Source organism: Maniola jurtina, chromosome 7, assembly GCF_905333055.1.
Source record: "Maniola jurtina chromosome 7, ilManJurt1.1, whole genome shotgun sequence".
In the NCBI taxonomy this organism is placed as follows: Eukaryota; Metazoa; Arthropoda; class Insecta; order Lepidoptera; family Nymphalidae; genus Maniola; species Maniola jurtina.
The window spans coordinates 5,242,275-5,250,337 of record NC_060035.1 but is presented as its reverse complement, the minus strand read 5'-3'; the positions used below and the strand labels follow the sequence as shown (position 1 = coordinate 5,250,337).

The window sequence follows — 8,063 nt, the reverse complement described above, 5'->3', positions numbered from 1 at the left end:
CATAGTAACATACATAATATTTAATGTGCTACATTTATAAAATGGAATTAAGAAATGGATGTTCAAAAATGACCTTACTTGCATTGTTTAATATTTACGGAGATCTCATAGATAACAATCAGTTTTTTCGTTATGGAACATAAACTTTGAGTTAAACTCTTATTAATTTTATCTTTGCTAATTAGCTATTGGTCAAGTACATTTTGACCGTTTTCCTACTTCTATAAAATAGAATTAATCTTACTATGAAGAGCAGAAAAGATCAAGTTGTATCCCATGAACAATCTATTATTGTATCATTTTTGGTTGAAAAAATGTAACGTAAATGATTAAAAAAAATGGATTGATACCACAAAATATACCACAGTATAGTAATATATTTTTCTAACTGATACCCGGGACTTCGTCTGCGTGGGTTTAGGTTTTTAAATTTCCAAGATATCTCTTTAATTTCCCGCGATAAAAAGTAGTCTACGCCATCGCTAGGTCTTTACTATACCTATGCCCAAAATCGCGTCGATCGTAGATCCGTTGCGACGTTATTAAAGGACAAATAAACAAACCAATAAACCAACATACTTACACATTATTTTATAGTATGGCTACTGATTTGGTAAAGTGTGGAAATTAATCCATCTATCAATCTATAAAAGAATAAACTGACTGACTGACATATCAACGCTCGTCGAACAGTTTGAGTTTCTGCATGATATTTTCAAAAACTCAACCTGAACAAAGCCGGGGTGGGTTAGCTAGTGCAACATGTCTACCAGGGTAATTAATTGATTATGTATACGCCCATAAGGTTTCACGCACTTGGCCCTAATTCTTTAACTATTCGTGACGAAATTGCGTGAAAATTGTCACGACTTGTGCCGTTAATGTAGAGTCTGATTTGACGCAAAATTTATTGCCTTTAATTGTAAATTATACTGCATCTAAGGTCTTGGAAGTAAAATATAAAAAGCGATGTCTAGAATTTAGTCTTTCATTACTATTGTTTCGTAGTATTTGTGTAGATGAATGTTGAATAGAATGAAGCAAAAGATAGAAGTTTTAATTTGGTTTATTTACAAGTTTTAACATATTTTTACAGTCTTAATAGTAATGGTTGTAGGCGGGCTGGGGATGAACTGAGGGTGCCGAGTTATGTACGACCGCGTTGAAACTGAAACCAGAAAACCAATTTTACATAACCTGAAGACAATAATATTTATGTAAGGGTACTATTTCAGAGGGTACTGGACACAATCATATTTTAGCTGTTATTTAAAAAGCTGATTTTATTTTAAAAATACCAACATAATATAACATATTTTTTTCAATCTAAACTTATAAATTCATCGGGAAAGAAAGTGTATCATATTTGGCTTGTTATCATAAAAGTTTGCAGTTGATTCCTTTTTTTTGGCATCGTAGACGTAAGACGATAGATGCTGGTAAAGAAAAATGGTGTAGTCACTTCGACAAATCTTGCCTCAAATTATGAGCATTATGAATGCGTCAATGAATTAATTTATTTTAAATTCGTTGTGGTTATGATCAGGCCGCAGCAATAAGTAGGTAATAGAGGTGTACCGCGTCTCCATCGTGGCATTCTTGCTGTGTGTGCTAAGTGGTCACCGGTCGGTGTGGAGGTCGGCTACGGAGTACGCGAAGTCATAAATGGAGTGAGCCTAGACTAAGGGTGATGCCAGGGTGATCTGTGATGGTAGTTTACCCGTTGTGGTCATCAGCGGTGTATTCGACCTTGCGCACGGAGCCGTCAGGCTGCAGCAGCGAGTAGTAGCCGTGCACGGCGTCGCCGTCGCGGCTCTCGTGCTGCGACTTGTGGTCGCCGGTGTGCGGGTCGGCCACTGAGTACGCGAAGTCGTATTTAGGGTGGGCCTGAAAAGCAGGTTAAATGTAATTAATTAAAATAAACAGGTTTGTATTAAAAAATCACTAAAAATCATATGTTCCCGATACAATAATTTTAAAAGGTAGGAGACCTTTTAAAATTATTGTAAAGATGTTCGAACTAATTCATTACGGAATCAAAGACCGTTAAAAATTTAAATTACCTAAAATCGTAGACGGCGAAAATATGCGTAGAATAAATAGAATTCAGCATGCTAACGTGTCTGTCCGCTTGATATTTATTTTTCACGACATAGCTCTTGGAGAAGCAATCTACATAAGAAGTCAGATAGAAGCAAAACGTACATATACATCGTGTCCGTCATAATGTCCTCCATATGATAAGGGTGCGGCGTATGCTAATGGGGCGGCATAGGCCAATGGAGCAGCGTAGTGCCCTTCATCGTGACGAACGATGCTCTGTGAAGAGACGGCGTGTCCGTGTCCGTACAGACCAGCGTTGGCAACTGCCAAGAAGGCTCCGAAAGCTATAATCTGTAGTGGAAGGTACATTATACTATTTAGTTATACAATTTATGTTAATTTTTCAATAAAAATGGATTTTATACTTAAATATGTTATCGTAAAGCAGTTGTTAAACTAAACAAAAAAAAAAATTGCATTTTTATATTTTGGTACCGTTTAAAATGGACATTTCGAGCTCTCTTTTCCATAGAGGATAGTTGCTCGAAAAAAGCTTAACTTTTTAACAATGTATTAGGTATTTTTAATAATTTTTAGATCCATATCTACTTGTAACTTACTTTGGCGAACATTTTGATAGATTTCTTTTGTTCGATATTTCAATATCAATATCAGTTTATGATTGATATAAGCAAGTGCTGACCGTATCTTTATATACATACAACGTTTATGTCAACTGAAAACAAGTGGGGTGACATTGCTGCATGCACGCTTTGCAAATTCGGCTATAAAGACAAAGGCCATACAACAATAAATTACCCAATAGCTATTACTTTTGTAGTAGCTATCTATGCTATAATAGGAATAATATCCGACAGAAAATTACAAAAAATATTATTTATTTATTACTACATGATGCCTGATGCTTGCGATTTCGTCCACGTGGATTTAGGTGTTTCAAAAATCCGGGAAACGTTTTGATTTTTCGGGATAGAAAGTAGTTTATGTGTATCTCCAAGAGCAAGCTATCTCATTACCAAGTAGATGATGATCACAACTTCATCTATGTGGATTTTAGGGTTTTGAAAACCCCATGGAAACTGTTTCATTTTCCGGGAACAAAAGTAACCTAAGTCCTTCCTTAAGATACAAACTATCTCTTGTTGTTAAAACCAGTTAAACGGGTGAAGCGTGGAAAACTAGCAGACAGATAGACACTTTTGCATTTATATTATGTAGTAGTTATAATAGTATGAATTAGTATGGGTTCCGTTAAAGATGGTAGGATTGATTTGTATGCAATAGATTGTTATGGTTCGAGTCCGAGGCCGTGCGTGGGAAATTTTGAAGATCTGCTTGATAAATGTTTGAGATTAGAGAGATTAGAGGTGGAGGATAAGAAGACCTTTTGTGTTACCGAAGTATCAAAACGCACATAGGTATTCTCGAGCCATTAAATTTACTTTAATTTTCTGCTTTTTGGACTTATTATTAGGAGTAGTTAGTATAAGACTTGGCGTAGCATAGTGCATGCTTCATGAGGCGAGGTAAGCCGTGGCTTATGAGTAATGCAATAAAACAAATCTTTATTTAATCATAATATAAATACACTAGCGACCCGCCCCGGCTTCGCACGGGTGGACATTTTCGACGCCTTACTCCACAATTTTCACTACCACGAAAAATCCTATCTATTTTCCGGGATAAAATATAGCCTATACGGATTCGGAAGAATCCCTCTAAATAATGGTAAAAGAAATTTTGAAATCGGTCAAGTAGTTTTTGAGCCTATTCAATACAAACATACAAAAATACAAAAATACAAAGGTTTCCTCTTTATAATATTAGTATAGATACATAATTTCTGAAAAGAACCACCCCTAATAAAACTACATTATTGTAAAAAAGTACATATGACAAGTTAGAAATAAAAACTAAGTTCAATTTATTTTTCCTAATCAATGCTTGATTTGCTGTAATCTGTTAAAAATGCGGCGTGTTTTGGTGGACTTAAGCAAATTAAGCTCCTTGTATATCATGGATTATAGCAAATTAAGTTCATTTTATAACCGTATGCTCATAGATTTTATATCCGCATGTTCATAGACTTCCCTGCTTCTATCCCACATATTTAGAAACAGTAACTAGCTATGATTAAGTTCTGACGACTTATCTGGTGCAGTATTTGTGAATTGTGTCCTTATATGCCCCAGATCCTAGATTTACCTAATCCTCGGCTGTCTCTTTGGTATTATATTGTGTTCCAAATTCTACTTTCTATACTTCTAAATTAGAAAATCTGATCTGGTCGGAGGCATACGGTGTGGATAGTTACCTACTACCCTTACTCCCCACCCACAAAACCATATCACTAAGGCATTTAGTGGTTAAGGGCAGTGCTAAGAAAAGTATAACCGATTTCACCTGATTTAGTATATTACCTGTTATTACTTGTTATACTTCTAACACATATAAACCATTTTCCATCTCCACAAGCGATCCCCTATTGGACTCGAATGCTAAATCATCTAGTAGTAAATACCTAAATAAATTTAATGTAAAGCTATTGTGACAATGTGATTGTCATCATTTTAATTTAGCTATCTTTGTTTACATTAATTACTCTTTAAAGTTGTAAGACAATACATAAAACGACAATTAATAGGTATAGGTAAGTATTTCAAATAGGTACACGTAGGTAGAGGTTTTGAAATACTTGGAGTAGGTAATTAACAGCGTTAATTTAAATGTTACAGGGTCCATGTTGCGGAAACGCCATTCAGTTGTGATTTGATCTGTCATAGGGTTTGAGAAACCATGAACGCAATGTCTAATTTATAGATAGGTACCCACGACATATTATATAGAGGGAGGTATCGCAAGATCCGACGTCTAACTGAGGCCATGGAGTCTGCTATCCGAACCGCGGCGGCGGCGGTGTGGTGGTAGAGGCCATGCAGACGGCCTTGAGTTTTTATACATATACAGTCGTAAAGTAGACCTACCTCCCCTAGGGCAGTAGTGAGCGCTGTGGTGTTATGGGAGTTCCTAGGTTCGATAACGAATTATGGATTTAATGAAACCAGTCAAGTGCAAGTTATACCTCACCCGTTTAGGGTTGCGTACATAATTATAAACAATACAATTATTTTGGGTGTATGCAAAACGATCCATGATAAAAACCCGAAAATGTTGGTTTTTTAAATTTGGTCACAGCTTAAAAATTACTTTGTGAATTGTTGTTTTCAGTATTTATTGTTCAGTATATGGTACATAATATTGGTATATTGGTATAATTATACCCACGTGGTCGTGGGTATGACTTACTTTAAGCAGCAGATAAAATATGAAGCTATAGAGAAGCTTTTACGCAACGAAGTTGTAACATGTTTTAGAACGAATTCTTGTCTTTCACACATCAAACCTCCAATTGAATAAAAACTTTTCTATTTGTATTGTATTTCAGTGAGAGTCATGTAATTATATTCACAGGTAGATTTCGTCAATAATAAGAGACAGTCATTTTGGCATAAGAAAATTTAATAAGTTATGTAATATTTACAAGAGGTATTCAAACATTTCACAATTTATGGAAAACACTTATTAATAGTGGCTGTAGGCAGGCTGGGGATGGACGGACGGGGCAGAGTTGTGTACCACCGCGTTGAAACTGAAAAGAGACACATTTGTGAGTAAGCAATTACATACAGAAAAACAATTATAATACAGAAAATTGTATCTATTATCATTTTCTATCAACGAATACTTAAATAAATATAGAATCCTCCGGCTAGTCGTTAGTACAAGGAGCAGATCTGTGTTCAAGTTATACTAACTAGAACTAGAATTCCTGCTTTTACATCTCTCATTGACGCTATGATGGCACTGAATCTCTACATTATATTATAATCTCCACAGATAGAGTCAAGACCAACACTGCAAGAATACACTTAAGATTAAGTTAAGGTTTTTTACCCCTTGCTATGTTGGGGGGCTCAGGTTAACACCTTAATGGTGATCTCGCACCAAAAAGCGTAGCGTTGGAAAACCCCTTCATAGGTGGATAGACGATATCAAACGAGTCGCAGACAGCCGCTGGATTCAAAACCGTGGCGTGTGGAAATCCCTACAAGAGACCCATGTCCAGCTTGGACGTCTATCGGTTGATAATGGTGATGCTTACCCGTTGTGGTCGTCAGCGGTGTATTCGACCTTGCGTACGGAGCCATCAGGCTGCAGCAGCGAGTAGTAGCCGTGCACGGCGTCGCCGTCGCGGCTCTCGTGCTGCGACTTGTGGTCGCCGGTGTGGGGGTCGGCCACTGAGTACGCGAAGTCATATTTGGGGTGGGCCTGGAATGATAAATAATACAAGCATAAGGTCATTGCATTTATGATCGCTCCAAACTTTTACTCCAGAGTTATGGCCAACGTTGAACGTGTGTAGAACTTCAATAGCTCCAAATAAGTTCCAAATGGTGATGTCCTACAAGTAGCAATACAATGCTATATTTGCAAAGTCCTTAGCATAATTAATAATGCTCAGAGGCTAAGACGTTGATTCGTAGTCGGGGGCTCCAGGTAACCTAGGCACGCACCTGTAAGTTTTCGGTGTTATATGAGTTTTAATAATATAATTAATTATATCATTTCATTAGCCAGGGTGGTGGATTGTGGTCTAAAGTCTTATTCGGAGAGAGAACCCGTGCTCAGTAGTAGGCCGGCGATGGGTTGATGATGAGCATAATTAATACTCACGTAGGGACTTCGTCTGTGGTGGCGTTTGCTGGCGCGCGTGTTGTGACTTTTTGGAGTGTTTTTTTTTGTTAAAACTGACTGGAAAGCGCTCTAAGGGGGTGCCGTGCGTATGTCGGTGAGCGCCGGCACGGACGGTGTCCATACTTGTATAGTTTAACTTACTTGTTACAAATAACTACAAACTTGACATTGGCTAATCATTGTAAAAGCCAGACGAGAGAGAAAAAAAATACTCACGTATTCATCGTGACCAGCGTAGTTGCCGCTGTATGCTACAGGAGCATAGGCTAGGGGTGCAGCATACGCCAAGGGCGCGGCGTATGCCAAAGGAGCGGCGTTGTAGTGACCACCGTCATGGCGTACGATGTTTTGTGATGATACGGCGTGACCGTACAGGCCAGCGTTAGCCGCTGCCAACAGAGCTCCGAAAGCAATGATCTGAAAAAAAATTAAACCTCGTTTGAATATATTTACGTAGAATGGCCGATCTACCTACACAATTTGTACAGGTTTATAACATTGTGTCTTTATTCAGTACCGTCTTTTATCTATACATAAATGTTATAGTAAAAAACCTATTCCTGATTGACTGACTAATCCAACCCACAGCATAAATCGTTGTGGTTACAAACTTGAAATTTTCACAATAGGTTTCTTGTAAAACTTAGACACTCACTAAGACAGGATTTTATAAAATTCAATTTTTATGAAAGTTCGTAGTTTTTCAGTTATATCCATGACAGTTGGTAATTGGGTTTGTTTCAGTGTTTTCAGTTATTCCATTTGTGCAAAGTAGGAGCGGGTGAGCTAGTAAGTTTATATATAAGCTTAAGCTTGTATTTTTGTCCAATACTGGTGTCAAAATATACTGTATAATGAGATTTAACTTTAGTGATGTGGGCAAATTTCTTTTTCAAAGACAATCCACAACCTCAAAAGATATAAGAAACTGCTCAAACGTTATTAAACATTAATCTAGTTTATCTTTCGTAATACGAGATTATAATATGCGAGATATTGAGTTTTATTAATGCTGCACTTACTTTGCTGAACATATTGCTTATTGTTTGGTTGATACAACGCAACTATTGATATCAGTGGGTTCTGACCGTGAGCTTATATAGTCCGTTTAGTTAAAATAAGAACAAGTGGGGTGACACTAGATCATGCGCTGCTCGTAAAAATAACAATAACGACAAAGGTCGCGGTAAAATAATTACCTAACAGCAATTGCACTGTACGGCGTATCTACTTGTATCTATATC

General features: G+C 37.1%; 2 protein-coding genes across 2 annotated transcripts; both read right to left on the bottom strand.

Annotated features, from left to right (window-relative positions):
- Positions 1 to 1,098: 1,098 nt before the first annotated feature.
- LOC123867053 (cuticle protein 7-like) lies at positions 1,099 to 2,675 on the bottom strand. Its single transcript, XM_045908890.1, has 4 exons — positions 2,664 to 2,675; positions 2,206 to 2,394; positions 1,721 to 1,887; positions 1,099 to 1,168 (listed from the first exon to the last, which is right to left on the bottom strand). Exons 1-4 carry the CDS (start codon positions 2,673 to 2,675, stop codon positions 1,099 to 1,101), a joined length of 438 nt encoding a protein of 145 aa, XP_045764846.1.
- A 2,971-nt stretch (positions 2,676 to 5,646) lies between these two features.
- On the bottom strand, positions 5,647 to 7,869 carry LOC123867050 (cuticle protein 7-like). The gene is made up of 4 exons (XM_045908888.1): positions 7,842 to 7,869; positions 7,036 to 7,236; positions 6,227 to 6,393; positions 5,647 to 5,713 (listed from the first exon to the last, which is right to left on the bottom strand). Exons 1-4 carry the CDS (start codon positions 7,851 to 7,853, stop codon positions 5,647 to 5,649), a joined length of 447 nt encoding a protein of 148 aa, XP_045764844.1. The 5' UTR covers positions 7,854 to 7,869.
- Positions 7,870 to 8,063: the final 194 nt, after the last annotated feature.

What these genes read in the sequence shown, in the direction of transcription:
- LOC123867053 (XM_045908890.1), bottom strand. An exon ending in ATGACGGACACGATGTATAT is followed by an intron (nt 1,888 to 2,205) that starts GTACGTTTTGCT and finishes CCTGCTTTTCAG; the next exon opens with GCCCACCCTAAATACGACTT. An exon ending in ACCGCTGATGACCACAACGG is followed by an intron (nt 1,169 to 1,720) that starts GTAAACTACCAT and finishes TTCTGGTTTCAG; the next exon opens with TTTCAACGCGGTCGTACATA.
- LOC123867050 (XM_045908888.1), bottom strand. An exon ending in ACGCTGGTCACGATGAATAC is followed by an intron (nt 6,394 to 7,035) that starts GTGAGTATTTTT and finishes TTATCATTCCAG; the next exon opens with GCCCACCCCAAATATGACTT. An exon ending in ACCGCTGACGACCACAACGG is followed by an intron (nt 5,714 to 6,226) that starts GTAAGCATCACC and finishes GTCTCTTTTCAG; the next exon opens with TTTCAACGCGGTGGTACACA.